General features: G+C 38.6%; 1 protein-coding gene across 4 annotated transcripts in view; it reads left to right on the top strand.

Annotated features, from left to right (window-relative positions):
- The window catches only part of CCDC102B (coiled-coil domain containing 102B), a 296555-nt gene that overhangs the window by 80624 nt on the left and 197434 nt on the right, over window positions 1-18497 (top strand). For all 4 annotated transcript variants that reach the window (XM_073213201.1, XM_073213202.1, XM_073213204.1 and 1 more), the window contains exons 3-4: window positions 13920-14541; window positions 15898-16118. In XM_073213201.1, the coding sequence (XP_073069302.1) occupies window positions 13920-14541; window positions 15898-16118 (843 nt within the window). The remainder of the gene's footprint in view (window positions 1-13919; window positions 14542-15897; window positions 16119-18497) is intronic.

The raw sequence follows: 18497 nt of genomic DNA on the forward strand, positions 1-18497 counted from the left end.
TTTAAAATAATCTTCATGGGCACAGTTGCATTGTCCTGTACGTTCTGTAATGATCTCTGTGAAGTTATACAAAATGATATTGACACAGTGATGCAAATTCCAGAGTCAGGGTCACCTGTCCAACTTTGGGAAATGGTAGAGTCTTTGACATGACCGGGCTTACAGTGTTTTTTCCAATTAAACGTGCACTCTGACTGTAAGCTAGCTGGAGACAGAAGCAAGATTATCCTTATGTAAAAGTAAGATTTGACGGGCTCTACAGTTCCACCACAACTAATGCTCATTGCACTTTTGGCTCAAGGTCTCAACAAATATTTTGGCCTAATCATTTGGCATCATTAAGTTGGATTAGACTGCATGAAAAGATTAGGATAGGTTGTGGTTCTGTCCACTGAAACTTCAGACACAAATATTATTAAGAAATGCTGAAATTCAACAACTGTCAGGCTTCCATACAAATAAGTAATAACACATAGTTTTTAAAAATATATTGTTAGAAGAAATTCACTTAAGCTGTTAACTCAAATCTTAGATAAAATATATTTATGTCTTAATATTTGTTCACTAATGAAACCTTTCAGGAATATTTAAAATAGAGCTTTCTTGAACATGATTGACACCCCAACTGCTACACAAGAGTAGCTGGATTATGTTTTATCCTCCAAGAAATGCTAAATTATCTGAACCTAAATTTGTACTTGGCAGGCAAAGCACTATAAAAGCTTCAAGATATCAGCCTGCCGGAAAACTAATTTTATTTTTCCATTTTCCCAACGTTTGCTACAAATGATGCATTGGCGCTTTATAAAATGTTTCGTGGATTTTCCTTTCCTTATTCCTTTATTCATACCCCAAAGAAGTAAGGCCGATCACTTTCCACCTCTGACCTACAAGGTTTTTATTTGAATGTAGTATTTGGTTTTCCTTCTTAAAGCATAGAAACATTGTTATTGTCTGGGAATGGTAGCAATAACATTAAGATAAGATGTGAAGAGATTATTCTGAAATAGTTTATTTTAAAAGGAATGGAATTAATATTTTGTCATTGAGCATTATCTAAGAAATATATTATTTTTGCTGAATACCTAAAGAAAAGCATCCCATTGATTTGAAACAGTGATACGTGGCTCCAACAGTACTGGATAATTGTAAGAGGCTAAAGGTCAAGGAAGCAGGGAAGTCAGTTGAAAAAAGGGTGGCTTGTTATATGAATTCCAAGCCAAATCTGTAAATGAAGACAACTTCTATGTTATCAAATAATGCAATTATAATTTAAAAATGACTCTTGGCAAACATGAAAGTCTGTGTTTGTAAATGTTTACATTTATGCTTATACTACAATGCTTTGGGAAAATAAAGTATCTAAGTTTTAATGATTGACAGCTTGTACAAATTTACTTTATATTATTTAGTTGACTTATTTGTGAAAGTATCTCCTGCCTCTATATGATTCCAAAACCTAACATCCAAATCTGCTAATGTAGACTGTAATTGTCTGAATAACTTGCCACAGCATAAAGATTTTTAAAATAAAATATTTAACCATGGGCAAAACTTGAACTGTACTGAGGGGATGTTATACAGCCATTCCTATGATTGCTTCACTTACCTCACTGTCACAAGTGCGGTTTTCACGTTTAATATTTAGAGTTCTCTTGCAAAACATTCCTAGAAATACATTATGTTTTTCTGCTTTCAACCCATACTAAATGCATACATTTTTATACTAGTCACTTAGCATGTTTGTGAGGACATGTTTTTTTTTTTATTGAAAGGTAGTTGACACACAGTATTACATTAGTTTCAGGTGTACAACACAGTGATTCAACATTTATATACATGATAATTCTAGCTACCAGCTATCACTATACAAAGTTGTTAGAATATTTTGACTATATTCCTTTTGCTATACATTACATCCCGGTTACACATTTATTTTACAATTGAAAGTCTGTACTTTTTTTTTTTTTTTGAGAGAGCATCTCTCATATTTATTGATCAAATGGTTGTTAACAACAATAAAATTCTGTATAGGGGAGTCAATGCTCAATGCACAATCATTAATCCACCCCAAGCCTAATTCTCGTCAGTCTCCCATCTTCTGAAGCACAACAAACAAGTTCTTACATGGAGAACAAATTCTTACATAGTGAATAAGTTACATGGTGAACAGTACAAGGGCAGTCATCACAGAAACTTTCAGTTTTGATCATGCATTATGAACTATAAACAATCAGTCCAAATATGAATATTTGTTTGATTTTTATACTTGATTTATATTTGGATACCACATTTCTCTCTTTATTATTATTATTTTTAATAAAATCCTGAAGTGGTAGGTAGATGCAAGATAAAGGTAGAAAACATAGTTTAGTGTTGTAAGAGAGCAAATGTAGATGATCAGGTGTGTGCCTGTAGACTATGTGTTAATCCAAGCTAGACAAGGGCAATAAAACATCCACGGATGCAGCAGATTTCTCTCAGAACAGGGGGGCGGGGTGAGGTTCTAAGCCTCACCTCTGTTGATCCCCAAGTTCTCACCTGATGGCCCCCCTGCGACTGTGCCTATCTTAGGTTATTCCTCCCTTGAGGAATCTTACCTGTCTGTGGCTAACCAGTCATCTTCTGGGTTCATACAGGGAAATGTAAAGTTGGTAAGTGAGAGACAAGCCTTGTTGTTTGAAAAGGTTAGTTTTTTACTTCTTTGCATATTTATGCCCTGTGGCTTCTATGTCCAGCATTTGTCTTGAGGTATCTTTACCACTTGGAAGAATTATGATACTCAGTAAATTCGATATGAGGCATGAGTTCTATTTAAGGGTTGCAATTAGGGAGGAAGAAGAAAAGCTATAGAAGTAGCAGGTGGAAGAAAACATGGGAAGATTGATTATTTCTTTGACATATCTTCTTGTAGAGTAGCTTCAGCATGTATAGGTTTTAAACTACTAATTAAATTGTGCACACACATTAACATAATAGGAATACAGTTACGTAACCAAAGCATACCTGTAATTACCAGCCATCTCCAGTGAAACCAAGAAAACCAGTTAGGCACCTTAGGCATTTGTGAAAACTTATCTATAATATGGTGAATATTGTCCAACAGAACTTGAACAGTCTGCGAGAAATCAGACAAATTAAAACAACTCATTCCTGGGGACTGTTCACATCCCATATGTTCTTTTAACAGTAAATAGTCTGTAGTTGTAAGATTTTGGAGCGCTACAATTTGCACTTCTCCTAATTCTTGGTTGAGTTCCAACAGTTTAGATCCAGTCAAATTTGTTCTTTTGCTGTATGCACCGGCCAGCGTAGATATCTCCTTCTTCATTCCCATGGCAAGTCCAGGAACCGGTGGGATGAGTGCATCTACACCTGTAGCAGTGCATGGATCTTTGTTGGGGTTTTTTGATGGTCATCTTCTGGCATGAGTCTTCCCGAGAGTGCTGATGTTGGAAGTTCTTTTTCATATCGTATCTTAGTTCATTTTTGGGGTAGCCAAATTAGGCTTTGATCCTCTGTATAAACACAAACAGACCCTTTGCCTACACTTTTATATGCCCTTTATATCATTGTGTAGAACTCATTGGAGGTCACCACACAGGAACTGCTTTTTTTTTTCTATCATTAATCTACACTTACATGATGAATATTTTGTTTACTAGGCTCTCCCCTATACCAGGTCCCCCCTATATACCCCTTTACAGTCACTGTCCATCAGCATAGCAAAATGTTGTAGAGTCACTACTTGTCTTCTCTGTGTTGTACAGCCCTCCCCTTTCTCCCACCCCCCCATGCATGCTAATCTTAATACCCCCCTTTTTCTCCCCCTCCCTTCTCCCTCCCTACCCACCCATCCTCCCCAGTCCCTTTCACTTTGGTACCTGTTAGTCCATTCTTGAGTTCTGTGATTCTGCTGCTATTTTGTTCCTTCAGTTTTTCCTTTGTTCTTATACTCCACAGATGAGTGAAATCATTTGGTATTTCTCTTTCTCCACTTGGCTTGTTTCACTGAGCATAATACCCTCCAGCTCCATCCATGTTGCTGCAAATGGTAGGATTTGCCCTTTTCTTATGACTGAGTAGTATTCCATTGTGTATATGTACCACATCTTCTTTATCCATTCATCTATCGATGGACATTTAGGTTGCTTCCAATTCTTGGCTATTGTAAATCGTGCTGCGATAAACATAGGGGTGCATTGGTCTTTCTCATACTTGGTTGCTGCATTCTTACGGTAAATTCCTAGAAGTGCAATTCCTGGGTCAAATGGTAAGTCTATTTTGAGCATTTTGATGTACCTCCATACTGCTTTCCACAATGGTTGAACTAATTTACATTCCCACCAGCAGTGTAGGAGGGTTCCCCTTTCTCCACAGCCTCGCCAACATTTGTTGTTGTTTGTCTTTTGGATGGCAGCCATCCTTACTGGTGTGAGGTGATACCTCATTGTAGTTTTAATTTGCATTTCTCTGATAATTAGCGATGTGGAGCATCTTTTCATGTGTCTGTTGGCCATCTGAATTTCTTTTTTGGAGAACCATCTGTTCAGTTCCTCTGCCCATTTTTTAATTGGGTTATTTGTTTTTTGTTTGTTGAGGCGTGTGAGCTCTTTATATTTTCTGGACGTCAAGCCTTTATCGGGTGTGTCATTTTCAAATATATTCTCCCATACTGTAAGGTTCCTTTTTGTTCTATTGATGGTGTCCTTCACTGTACAGAAGCTTTTCAGCTTAATGTAGTCCCACTTGCTCATTTTTGCTGTTGTTTTCCTTGCCCGGGGAGATATGGTCAAGAAGAAGTCAACTCATGTTTATGTCTAAGAGGTTTTTGCCTATGTTTTTTTTCCAAGAGTTTAATGGTTTCATGACTTACATTCAGGTGTTTGATCCATTTTGAGTTTACCTTTGTATATGGGGTTAGACAATGGTCCAGTTTCATTCTCCTACATGTAGCTGTCCAGTTTTGCCAGCACCATCTGTTGAAGAGACTGTCATTTCGCCATTGTATGTCCATGGCTCCTTTATCAAATATTAATTGACCATATATGTCTGGGTTAATGTCTGGATTCTCTAGTCTGTTCCATTGGTCTGTGGCTCTGTTCTTGTGCCAGTACCAAATTTTCTTGATTACTATGGCTTTATAATAGAGCTTGAAGTTGGGGAGTGAGATCCCCCCTACTTTATTCTTCTTTCTCAGGATTGTTTTGGCTATTCAGGGTCTTTGGTGTTTCCATGTGAATTTTTGAATTATTTGTTCCAGTTCATTGAAGAATGTTGCTGGTAGTTTCATAGGGATTACATCAAATCTGTATATTGCTTTGGGCAGGATGGCCATTTTGACGATATTAATTCTTCCTAGCCACGAGCATGGGATGAGTTTCCATCTGTTAGTGTCCCCTTTAATTTCTCTTAAGAGTGACTTGTAGTTTTCAGAGTATAAGTCTTTCACTTCTTTGGTTAGGTTTATTCCTAGGTATTTTATTTTTTTTGATGCAATTGTGAATGGAGTTGTTTTCCTGATTTCTCTTTCTGTTGGTTCATTGTTAGTGTATAGGAAAGCCACAGATTTCTGTGTGTTAATTTTGTATCCTGCAACTTTGCTGAATTCCAATATCAGTTCTAGTAGTTTTGGGGTGGAGTCTTTAGAGTTTTTTATGTACAGTATCATGTCATCTGCAAATAGTGACAGTTTAACTTCTTCTTTACCAATCTGGATTCCTTGTATTTCTTTGTTTTGTCTGATTGCCATGGCTAGGACCTCCAGTACTATGTTAAATAACAGTGGGGAGAGTGGGCATCCCTGTCTAGTTCCCAATCTCAGAGGAAAAGCTTTCAGCCTCTTGCTGTTCAATATAATGTTGGCTGTGGGTTTATCATAAATGGCCTTTATTATGTTGAGGTACTTGCCCTCTATTCCCATTTTGCTGAGAGTTTTTATCATGAATGGATGTTGAACTTTAAAGCTTTTTCAGCATCTATGGAGATGATCATGTGGTTTTTGTCTTTCTTTTTGTTGATGTGATGGATGATGTTGATGGACTTTCGAATGTTATACCATCCTTGCATCCCTGGGATGAATCCCACATGGTCATGGTGTACGATCCTTTTGATGTATTTTTGAATTTGGTTTGCTAATATGTTGTTGAGTATTTTTGCATCTACGTTCACCAGGGATATTGGTCTGTAGTTTTCTTTTTTGGTGGGGTCTTTGCCTGGTTTTGGTATTAGGGTGATGTTAGCTTCATAGAATGAGTTTGGGAGTATCCCCTCCTCTTCTATTTTTTGGAAAACTTTAAGGAGAATGGGTATTATGTCTTCCCTGTAGGTCTGATAAAATTCCGAGGTGAATCCATCTGGCCCGGGGGTTTTGTCCTTTGGTAGTTTTTTGATTACTGCTTCAATTTCATTGCTGGGAATTGGTCTGTTTAGATTTTCTGTTTCTTTCTGGGTCAGTCTTGGAAGGTTGTATTTTTCTAGGAAGTTGTCCATTTCTCCTAGGTTTCCCAGCTTGTTAGCATATAGGTTTTCATAGTACTCTCTAATAATTCGTTGTATTTCTGTGGGGTCCGTCGTGATTTTTCCTTTCTCATTTCTGATACTGTTGATTTGTGTTGACTCTCTTTTCCTCTTAATAAGTCTGGCTAGAGGCTTATCTATTTTGTTTATTTTCTCGAAGAACCAGCTCTTGGTTTCATTGATTTTTGCTATTGTTTTATTCTTCTCAATTTTATTTATTTCTTCTCTGATCTTTATTATGTCCCTCCATCTGCTGACCTTAGGCCTCATTTGTTCTTCTTTTTCCAATTTCGATAATTGTGACATTAGACCATTCATTTGGGATTGTTCTTCCTTTTTTAAATATGCCTGGATTGCTATATACTTTCCTCTTAAGACTGCTTTTGCTGCGTCCCACAGAAGTTGGGGCTTAGTGTTGTTGTTGTCGTTTGTTTCCATATATTGCTGCATCTCCATTTTGATTTGGTCATTGATCCATTGATTATTTAGGAGCATGTTGTTAAGTCTCCATGTGTTTGTGAGCCTTTTTGCTTTCTTTGTACAGTTTATTTCTAGTTTTATACCTTTGTGGTCTGAAAGGTTGGTTGGTAGGATTTCAATCTTTTGGAATTTACTGAGGCTCTTTTTGTGGCCTAGTATGTGGTCTATTCTGGAGAATGTTCCATGTGCACTTGAGAAGAATGTGTATCCTGTTGCTTTTGGATGTAGAGTTCTGTAGATGTCTATTAGGTCCGTCTGTTCTAGTGTGTTGTTCAGTGTCTCTGTGTCCTTACTTATTTTCTGTCTGGTGGATCTGTCCTTTGGAGTGAGTGGTGTGTTGAAGTCTCCTAGAATGAATGCATTGCATTCTATTTCCTCCTTTAGTTCTGTTAGTATTTGTTTCAGGTATGTTGGTGTTCCTGTATTGGGTGCATATATATTTATAATGGTTATATCCTCTTGTTGGACTGAGCCCTTTATCATTATGTAATGTCCTTCTTTATCTTTTGTTACTTTCTTTATTTTGAAGTTCGTTTTGCCTAATACTAGTATTTCAACACCTGCTTTCTTCTCTCTGTTGTTTGCATGAAATATCTTTTTACATCCCTTGACTGTAAGTCTGTGCATGTCTTTGGGTTTGAGGTGAGTCTCTTGTAAGCAGCATATGGATGGATCTTGCTTTTTTATCCATTCTATTACTCTGTGTCTTTTGATTGGTGCATTCAGTCCATTTACATTTAGGGTGATTATTGAAAGGTATGAACTTATTGCCATTGCAGGCTTTAAGTTTATGGTTACCAAAGGTTCAGGGTTAGCTTCTTTACTATCTTACTGTCTAACTTAACTTGCTTGTTGAGCTATTATAAACACAGTCTGGTGATTCTTTATTTCTCTCCCTTCTTATTCCTCCTCCTCCCTTCTTCATATTTTGGGTGTTTTGTTCTGTGCTCTTTTTAGGAGTGCTCCCATCTAGAGCAGTCCCTGTAGGATGCCCTGTAGAAGTAGTTTGTGGGAGGCAAATTCCCTCAACTTTTGCTTGTCTGGGAATTGTTTAATCCCTCCTTCATATTTAAATGATATTCCTGCTGGATACAATAGTCTTGGTTTGAGGCCCTTCTGTTTCATTGCATTAAGTATATTATGCCATTCTCTTCTGGCCTGTAGGGTTTCTGTTGAGCAGTCTGATGATAGCCTGATGGGTTTTCCTTTGTAAGTAACCTTTTTTTTCTCTCTGGCTGCCTTTAATACTTTGTCCTTGTCTTTGATCTTTGCCATTTTAATTATTATGTGTCTTGGTGTTACCCTCCTTGGATCCCTTGTCATGGGAGTTCTGTGTACCTCTGTGGTCTGATAGGCCATTTCTTCCCCTAGTTTGGGGAACTTTTCGGCAGTTATTTCTTCAAAGACACTTTCTATCCCTTTTTCTCTCTCTTCTTCTTCTGGTACCCCTATAATGCAGATATTGTTCCGTTTCGATTGGTCACTCAGCTCTCTTAGCATTCTTTCATTCCTGGAGATCCTTTTATCTCTCTCTGCATCAGCTTCTCTGCATTCTGTTCTCTGTTTTCTAGTCCATTAATGGTCTCTTGCATCTCGTCCATTCTGTTTTGAAGTCCTTCCAGAGCTTGTTTTATTTCTGTATTCTCCGTCCTTAGTTCTTGCATATTTCTCTGCAAATCCATCAGCATGGTTATGACTTTTGTTTTGAATTCTTTTTCAGGAAGACTGGTTAAATCTATCTCCCCAGGTTCCTTCTCAGGGGAAGATGTAGCAGATGCCGAAGATGTCTGGGTTAGTCTTGTCTGGATCATGTTTTTTTGCCTTTTCATGTTGACAGGTGCTATTGACTGTCAGCTGGGAGGGCCAAACTTTTCACTTGCTCTGGCCTTTCTTTACGGCGACAACTGCGACCCCTAGTGGCTTGTGTTGGGTAATTGCATGTAGACTGGGTCTTTGTGTCTTGCCCGGCAGATATGGAGGAAGCTCCGTTTCTGAGGGCGGGGCTTGCCTTAGGTTGCTTCTCTGCTTTCCCAGCGCCCGGAGCGGTAATGGACCGGGGGGCTGTTTGGCTGTTTACCTCCATGAGGGGGGTCTCAGAGCTGTTGCCCAGGGGGATTAGTGCACCTGGTTTGCCCTGTAATTTCCAGCCACCGGGCTGTGACCTGTGTTGTTTCTGTCCAGCTGTTATGTCCCTGTCCCTTTAAGACTTGCAAAAAGCACTTGCTTTTCTTTGTCACAGGTGCATCAGCTTCGGAACCCCCTCACAGGCCTTGCTTCCCTGTTTCCGTAGTTTCCAGCCCTCCACACATGCACTGTGTCTGCGCTCTGGTGCGGGTGGCTGGGGCTGGGTGTTTAGCAGTCCTGGGCTCCCTCTCCCTACTGCCGGGAGCTGGGGGGAGGTGTGCTCATGTCCCGCCAGGCCGGGGGTTGTATCTTACCCCTTTCACCAGGCGCTGGGTTCTTGCACGTGTGAATGTAGTCTGGCTATTGTCCTGTGTCTTCTGGTCTCTCTTTTAAGATTAGTTGTATTTGTTGTATTTTCAAATATGTTTTTGAGCGGAGATTCCCACTGTCCTACTCACGCCGCCATGTTGGCTCTGCCTCTCTTGTCAGGACATGTTTTAAAATACAATGTGATGTTTTGCCTTCCTGGATACTAAAAGCTGATCCTTCTTTTTCTCTGTCAGAGGGTATGGCATCATATCCACAGTAACAACTGTTCCTTAGCATTATGTTTTGATTCTGTATTAATCTGTTTTCTCCTTGCCTGTGGCTTTTATTAACATTACCGTGTGAACATTAGAGGTCCTTTGCCTCTTAGGAAAAAAAGAAATCCAAGAAGGGGTTTATTTCAAATTCATTTCCTATAGGTTAATGGAAAATAGTAAGTATAAACAATAAAAATCCCTTTGGACCCTCCTTTAGTCTGCCCTGTTAGTGTAACCTCTGCCCCAAATGCTTTTATTTCTAGCACTCCTCATTCTTCCTATCATACGTGAGACACCACTTCAGAGAACCTTCTCTGAGTATACAGATATGTGTTGATTCACAATACACTGTTTGTTTCAGAGACAGTTAACATTTCTAATTGTTAGTTTGACTTGCTGTGTTTAGTAATTAGCAAGGTCCCCTGATGGCAGAAACCACGTCTGTTTTGTTCACTATCACAGAGGCAGCCAAGAGTAGCTTTTCTGCTCAGAGGCAGGGCCTCGAAAGGATGGAGGAGAGGCAGGCGTAGGTCCCACGGCTGCTACTTGAAGGTGAGGATTCAGGGGGAGGCAGGTGGTGGGGAGAGGGGATGGAGCTCCTGCTTAGCAGTGGGATTGCACAAAAGAGAAAGCTAAGGCCAGATTTGTGTAAGGAACAGACACACCGTGGTGGCCAAAACATAGGACATGGACATAGAACAGAGAAGAGGCCAGAGGGACGGACAAGCCCATAGGGATGGCTGACGATTCAGCTCCCCCAAAGCACGATGTCAGGATAGGCTGAGTGACCCGTATGATTTAATGGGATATATTTGAGCACAGAACTACCTACGACAGAAGTCTGCCAAATATACTTCTTTAATAATCTAAAAGATGATCTCACTATAGTGAAAATAGATATTTTGAAGGTGTAGGTTTTTGATATGGGGGAACAGTGGTCTTGATTCTAATTTCCTTAATTCCCAAACTGTGCTGACTCCTTCTAAGTGTAAGACTTGGGCTAGTTACATTCCATCCCAAAGCCCTGTTTTCTTCATCTCTAGGATGGAGCTAATAATATTTCACTGAATAATATCCTAGAAATTGATTATGCCTTTATTATATGAAATGCAGAGCTTTTTTGTAAATCTTATCTGTTTGTATGCCTGTTTTTACAGTATGCTACTTCTCTTTTGAAAGAGAGAAAAGAAACAGAAAAAAAAATGGTACTGTAGTCCAAGGTGACATATTAGTCATATTAGTGATGTGTATAGCACTAAGGAAAACTGTCGTCTTGCCTAAGAGACAGCCGGGACCAACCAAGGACTCAGTACTTACATATTTCTGCCTCCCTTCACCATTAAGGATATGAGTCAAAGACAATTTATGTAATTTGTCTAAGACCATCTATTTAGAAAGTGGCAGATTCAGAACTTCAACCAACAGAAACTGGAGCCCAGGGTCTTATACATTAAACTCCTCTTTAGTGTGCAATAATATATTTAGTGATATTATTTATACATTGTAAGACCATCAAATTTAATTCATTTGGTTATGTACTACATTAAAAAATACTTGTAGTAATCATGGCAGCCTGATTGAACACTTTTTAACAGCTTTATTGAGGTATAATTGATACAAAATATTGCATCTATTTACTGTATATAATTTAATGAGTTTGTGTGTATGGATGCACCCATGAACCCATCACCATGATCAAGGAGATAAACATCCATCACCTCCAAGAATTTGTGCCCCCCACGTATGTGGTAAGAACAACGCAAAAATCAGTATGAAATGCTAGAGCCAATAGCATTAAGATATTTTTCCATACATCCAGGACTTTGTGCCACAACCACAGACAAATACTTTCATTGTCATTTGAAGTAAACCATGAAGAGCATGCACATTATATAGAGGGGAAAATTAATGCTTTGAAAAACACACATAAGGATTAAATACCCCCATTTATACTTGCTTGAGAAACACTTTAGAACAGGAAATAATATTCAAATTCAAGGACTGAAAGATTAAACACAACTCAATTTTGATTAGTCAGATGTGTAGAAATACATGTTAATTGGTAGGCAAGATCTCAATGTACCAGAATCCAATTATAGAGTCTTCAAAACACCAGTGATATAAAAGTTAATGAGACATTTTTAAAGGCATTACAATTTTATGATACTGATTTATTTTGAAAAATGGAAAGGATAAATTTAAGTTTAATATGCTGGAATAAACTTTCTATCTTCATTTGGAATTCCAACCAAAAGAAATATCATTAAATAGGGAATAATATCTATATGTGTATGAATATATATAAAATATTTGGTGTGCTTCTAATTAAGAATTCCTCTTGTTCTTTTTTAATACTGGTCTTGGTTTACTAATGGTCCAAGAAATATGGTCAGTTATATTATTATTGTCCTCTGAATTACAGTAAATGAAGGGAGCAATTGCTTCCAATCAGCACTAATTCAAATGTGATTGGACATATACTAATGCTAACAAAAATAATTACAGCCATGAACCTATATTATAATAAGATTATAATAAGGGGTGAATTGGCTTGGCAGCTCTACAGAACACTTGTTAGAATATATTTTTTTTTCCTAAAGCTGAAAGTGATATACATTTAATATTATGTAGTCATTTTTTTCATTTAACAGAGGCTCATTTTTTAAATTCATTTAATGTAACCCCTTCAGTTGATTAAATGGATGGTTCATAGGAGGCAGTTTATGATCTACAACTCTATAAAAGCAAATGAAAAAAATGAGAGGAATTAATGTCATGTACATAAAATGTTTATACTAGAAAATCTTATTTGATAATAAAAACAGTTAATTTTGTAGGACCTGAGAACTTTATTAATTTCTAAATTAATCTGCATATTTTAAGTATTCATTTTCAAGAAGGGTTCCACTGGCTTTATCTTCAAGATAGCTGTGTTGCTAAAATGAATAAAGGAATGGGTATACATACTGCTAAGAAGGGTTTGCATTTACCAGTTGATTTATCTCCTCTATTTATATGGAAAGCTGTCTTAATTCCTTTATTTACAGAGCTTTGCGATTGCTAAGACTGTTCAGTGTTACCTGTGCTGTGAAGCCTGTCCGTTTTTTGGAGACAGTTCATCTCCTCTTTAGCAGTGTCCAGTGTCTTTTGGACCTCAGTTCATCCATTCCCTGGGAAGCTAACCCTGAAATTTAAAACATAGTGTGTACTAAGAAGAGATTGATTTAGTTAATATATTTTTATAGTGACAACTATTTTTGATCTGTATGTGCTTTTCTCATCCACTGGACCATAAACTCTTTAAGGACAAGGGCGGTGTCTTATTCACAATGTTTTATTTTCAAAATTTATCATAATATTACCCACAGTAGGAAATTAATTAATATGTCATTACATGTTCTGCTGACTGCAGGAACAGAACACTCAACGATCATGGCTTAAGCAGATAATAGGCGGTTGTCCTGCCTCGGAAGGAAAGCAGAGATCTGCTTTTCAGGTTTCGCGCAGCAGCTCAATCATGAAATGGACTCTTTTCATCTTTCTCTTCTGCTATTTTATATGTTGCAGGGTAGCCGTTATCCTTTCCTTTTTCCAGAACCATGTCTCTGTTCAGGCAGGAAGAAGGCAGCGAGAAAGGGATATTTATGCTGATGTTTTCATATTTTTCTAGATCAGAAACTTCCCCTGCAGATTTCCTCTCACAGCTCATTAGCCAGAACTGGGTCATGTGCTGCCTTGAGACAAGCCAATGGTCAATGAAATGTAAATCATGGGAGGTTTATACCAATCATGATTTATCCCCTGGTACTGGGATGCGGCTTATTTTCACGGATCAATACCTTCTGTCGTCTACCTGAGTAAGCTGTACTTTAGTTAGCAGGGGTCAAGGGGAATCACCAGTTAATGGACATATGTGTTGCAATAAGCGTGATCTGAAAAGAGATGGACCTTAAAATGAATCATTCATGTCCTAGGATAGCCCCATGGCATCTTTATATTTTTATTTGTACTTGCAAACTTAATATGAGCAATTTTTGTTTCTTTGAGGATAATTATGAATGCATCAATCCCTCTGTATTTTTGGTTACAGTGGAAAGGAACCTATTCAATACTGAAAAGATACATTGTTTTCACCAACTTTTATTTTTAAATGTATCTTGCTTTTATGATTGCAAGAGAAATTCAAATGTTACATTCTCTGTCATTTCTTAGGCCTGAAAAGGTAAATATGGATTTGGATTCCATTCATCACTTAATTGAGGAAACACCAATCTTCCAGATGCAGCCATCGGCGATCAAACCACCATGTGACGGGGTAGCACCTAGCTCATCCCCCAGGCACACCCGTAATTCCTGTTCTCCACTTTATGGGCTGCAGTCTCGTGCTGCTCACAACTTCTGTGCCCACTTGTGCAGTGCCAATGAATGGGATGTTTGTGAGGAACTTCGCCTGCGGGAACTTGAAGAAGCCAAGGCCAGAGCTGCTCAGATGGAGAAGACCATGCGGTGGTGGTCAGACTGCACTGCCAACTGGAGAGAAAAGTGGAGTAAAGTTCGAGCCGAGAGGAACAGTGCCAGGGAAGAAGGAAGGCAGCTCAGAATAAAACTAGAGGTGATGATGAAGGAACTGAGTGCACTGAAAAGGAAACAAAGTTTGCCACATCAACAGGAGACATTGGGAGCTAGAGTTACCCAGGACCTGAAGCATCCCAGTTTCATAGAAGTGTCCTACGCACAAAGAGACCGATTTCAAATTGGTTCGCAAGTGTGTGAGTCTATCAGAGAGTGTCTGGTGAAAGGAGAATTTCCCACAAAGGAGAACACAAATAGTAAGGTGAGAAAAAAATCCACAAAGGGGTCTGGAGACTGTGCATCTCTGAAGGCTGTAGGTAGTAATGGGGAGGGAAGGCAAAGGGACAAATCCCATGGTGACTGTATTTGTCTACTAGGGCTGCTATGCTAGGTACCACAGACCGGGTGCCTTTGCAACACAAATTTGTTCTCCATGGTTCTAGAGGCTAGAAGTCTGACCCCAAGGTGACTACCAGGCTGGCTTCCTCAGAGGCTCTCTCCTTGGCTGGTAGATGGCCATCTTCCTCCAGAGTCTTCCCAGCGTCCTGTGTGTGTGTCCATGTCCACGTTTCCTCCTCTTATAAAGAGACCATCCTTATAAGCCACTAACCTACCCTAATGACCTCATTTTAAATTAACCACCTCTTTAAAGACCCTATCTCCAAATACAGTCACATTCTGTGGTACTGGGGGGTTAGGACTTCAATATATGATTGTTGGGTTTTTGTTTTGTTTTGTTTTGTTTTGTTTTGGTCAGTCCATATTCCTGAGCTTGCCAACAGTTTTAGCAAAAATTAACTCAGCAGTTTTTGTGTGTACAAAAAGAAAACATCTGAAGAGATTTCTCCCCATGTATCCTAATTATGCCAGTAATAATAAATCATCCACACAGTAGTTTAAACATTTTCCAAGGTCTGGAACTGTGACCTCACAATTAGGTCCTGTGAAATGAGTATGATAGGCAATGCCTTTAGGGAATCCTTCACCCCACCCACTCTTTGAATTTTGTGGTATATTTGGGATCTCTTAAGTTTCTGAGAATTCTGCACAAAATAAACCTTTAAAAAACTTTATGTATTCTAGCAGTTCATACAGTTATATATCCATGAACCATCCCCCGTCTCTATTATTTTTAAATCTGATAAATGCTGTTAAAAACCCATGGAACATATTTTGGGAAATTTTAGGAGTTTATGTTATCACTTTATACAGTACCAGTTTATATTGTTACCCGTTCCTATTCCACCCATCACTAAAAACATAAAATCAGTTAATATCTTACTCTTCTGCAATTCCATCTAAAAATTTAAGCCTTTCGATTCTGTATGGGACTTGTGGTAGATATAACCTAGATAACATTGTAAATGAAAAAATTTTAAAGTCTGCAGAGAAATGTATTTTATTGTTACAGAGTAGCACATAGAAGTGGAGAACAGCTTGAAGAACGCAAGTTTGGCCACATAACACTATTTGACAAGGATAAAGAAATGAAAATAAGAATTTGATGCTGAATCATAACATTTTCCTTCCAGGAATACGTTTTCTTTGTGATTCTTCTATAATAGATTGAAAAAATTCAGCAATGATAACTGTTTTATATATATATTTTTCCTTTCAGGGAGAAGGTTTGATTATTGATCCATTAATATTAAATGAGGAAATGAAACTTCGTTTAGGCTGTCCTGATTTATTCAAGACCAGTGGTTCTGAGAACTGGGTACAGAAGGCTGAAGTAAGACCACAAGCAGTAAACATGCCTTTGGAGAACCAAGTGCCCGAAATTTCACCTTTGCAGGTGTGTTTGGATGAGTTCCAGAAAATCTTATGGAAAGAAAGAGAGTAAGTACTGATCACTGTCTCCCTTAACCGAGTCTGATTTTCACGTTTCTTAAAATTGTTAAGTCTACTAAACTGACCGTTTGATATTGTACTTTACTGATGATTAGTCATTAAGTACTAATATTTAAAGAATGAGTTTGATATATATTCATTTTTTGAATTTTAAAGAGTAGTTTATAACTTGTTTATTTTCCACTGTTTTATCATAACCTTGTCATCATCTCTAGCAGGTGTATATGTTAAAATAGCCAGTGTATTGTCTCATTTTTACACCATTCGTAGACCTCAGTGAGCCAATACAAATGAATATGTTGATATTCATAATGGACAACTCAGTTTTGTGGGGTGTTGATCGCAGAGAAAGATGCTTTGCTCACCCACCGTTTGTGGCATAAGGACAGAGCACTGGCCTTGAGACTCGGTGGCCTGGATACTTCTCTGGGGTCTGCCTTATTCTAGCTATAGTGAGCTAGTTAGCCCAGAGCGTGCTGTTACCTCCTTTGTAAAAATAAGGATAGTGATGCCTGCATTCCACTGTCCCTCATTTCATAACAAAGCGTCCCAGACAGCGGTTGTCACTGCAACAGAAACCAGCATGCATTGTGTTCACGAGTCTGGAGTGTGGCTTTGTCTGGGCGGCGGGCCTCTCATCACCAGGGGCTCCCCGGGGGAAGCATGGCCAGGGCTGGAAGCAGCTGAAGCCTCGCGCACCCCCGCAGCCAGCGTTCTCTCGGTTCTCTCCGGGTCCCGGCTGCAACACGCGCATGGCCTATCCGTGGGGGCACCTGGCTTCCTCAGCATGGCCGCTTCTTGCACAGTGAACGTCTCAGGAGCACAGAGAGAAACAGGCAGCATCTTAGTGGCCTCGCCTCAACGGTCGTATGGCTTCACTTCCGCCTTCACTGAAATCGCATGAGCATCAAACACAAATAATGTCTGGGGAAGTGACTACTGACATGGGTTACTCAGTGTGGGTGTGTGCTGTTCCTTCATGGTCACCTCAGAAAACTGTGTGGAATATTTAATGTACTTTAAAATGCAGTCCCCCATTCTGAAAATAATTATTTTTCCACTCCTTAGTTATAACACTCTTAACAGGCAGAATTTTAAAAAGCAGAAATGACATACACACACACACACACACACATATGCAATACATGTAAGTATGGATATAATTATATATTATATAATGCTTTTAACTTCCCTGGTTTGAGTGGGTGGAATAGTGATAGGTATGCATGCAAACCTTGCACAGACACTGTAAACTCTTAGCTGTCCTTACTTTTCTGTCAGCCAGAAGTTTCCCGTTAGTCCCTCTCAAATATATTTGCACCACTAATTCCCTTCCTCAGATTCTCTGTCTGTGCCTCCCCATATGAACAGGTTGTGATAATAAAAGCATCTGTGTATAGAATAAATGTTTACTATCCTACCACCAAGTATAAATTCATAATAGATGTAATCAACATTAATAGATGAGAATAAAATTGAATGATATTTTTAGGCCTGACACTCATAATAATAATTAGTTTTATCTGGAACACAGTCAAGTTCTAACCTCTGTATTTTGTTTCTTGAAGGACTTAACTTTTGAGTGGTTATAAACATCTCTCAAGCCCCCTCACAGTGTTACTTCCGGGACATAATGTAAGCAGCAGTAGGAAAGCTGCTTTTTCCCATATGTAAACTCTCCAAGCACGATTTTGATGCCACACATGTGTGTCTTTACACACTCACATACACAAACACATAAATATATATTTGACTTCCTTGGAATAAATTAATAGTCCCCATTCTCCAGTAAGTAAATTCAATAGTAAGTAAATTCTCCAGTTCTCAGCAACTTCAGTCTATGAATCAGACAGGTCAGAGAATAGGGGGGAGGCTCTTCTCTTTCTGCTCAAGAAACTGTCCCATGGGTGTTACGTGTCCATGAATCAACATCAGTGTGCAGTCCACATGTGGCAATTACAGCCTTTATTCTATCTCGAGAGAATGTTTCCCAAGGATATAGTATGTACTGTTCCTGTAAATCTGTCTGATCTTTTAAATTCCTCCTGGAATCTCAGCAAGTGGGTGGCTGGAATTGAGAGGATGGGAATGTAATTTTTTCTGTGTTCCCAACTAGTGGGAAAATTCCATTTACTGCACCAGACAAGTCAACTGAGAGAACTCAGGGAATCATTTCTATCATTGTTACTGATTAGAACCTCCTAATCGAATACACCAAACTTTATTATATTATTTGTACTCTGAATACTGGTTAGTTTTATGAATAATTATCCAGTAAGTTCCTTAGGTATTGAAAGTTTGTATATTTCTGATCTCTTAGGTGAAGTCTTCCCAGGTAGAAAATTTGAGGTGAGGGCAGGAGCCTGG

This window comes from Manis javanica, chromosome 9 (genome assembly GCF_040802235.1).
Source record: "Manis javanica isolate MJ-LG chromosome 9, MJ_LKY, whole genome shotgun sequence".
In the NCBI taxonomy this organism is placed as follows: Eukaryota; Metazoa; Chordata; class Mammalia; order Pholidota; family Manidae; genus Manis; species Manis javanica.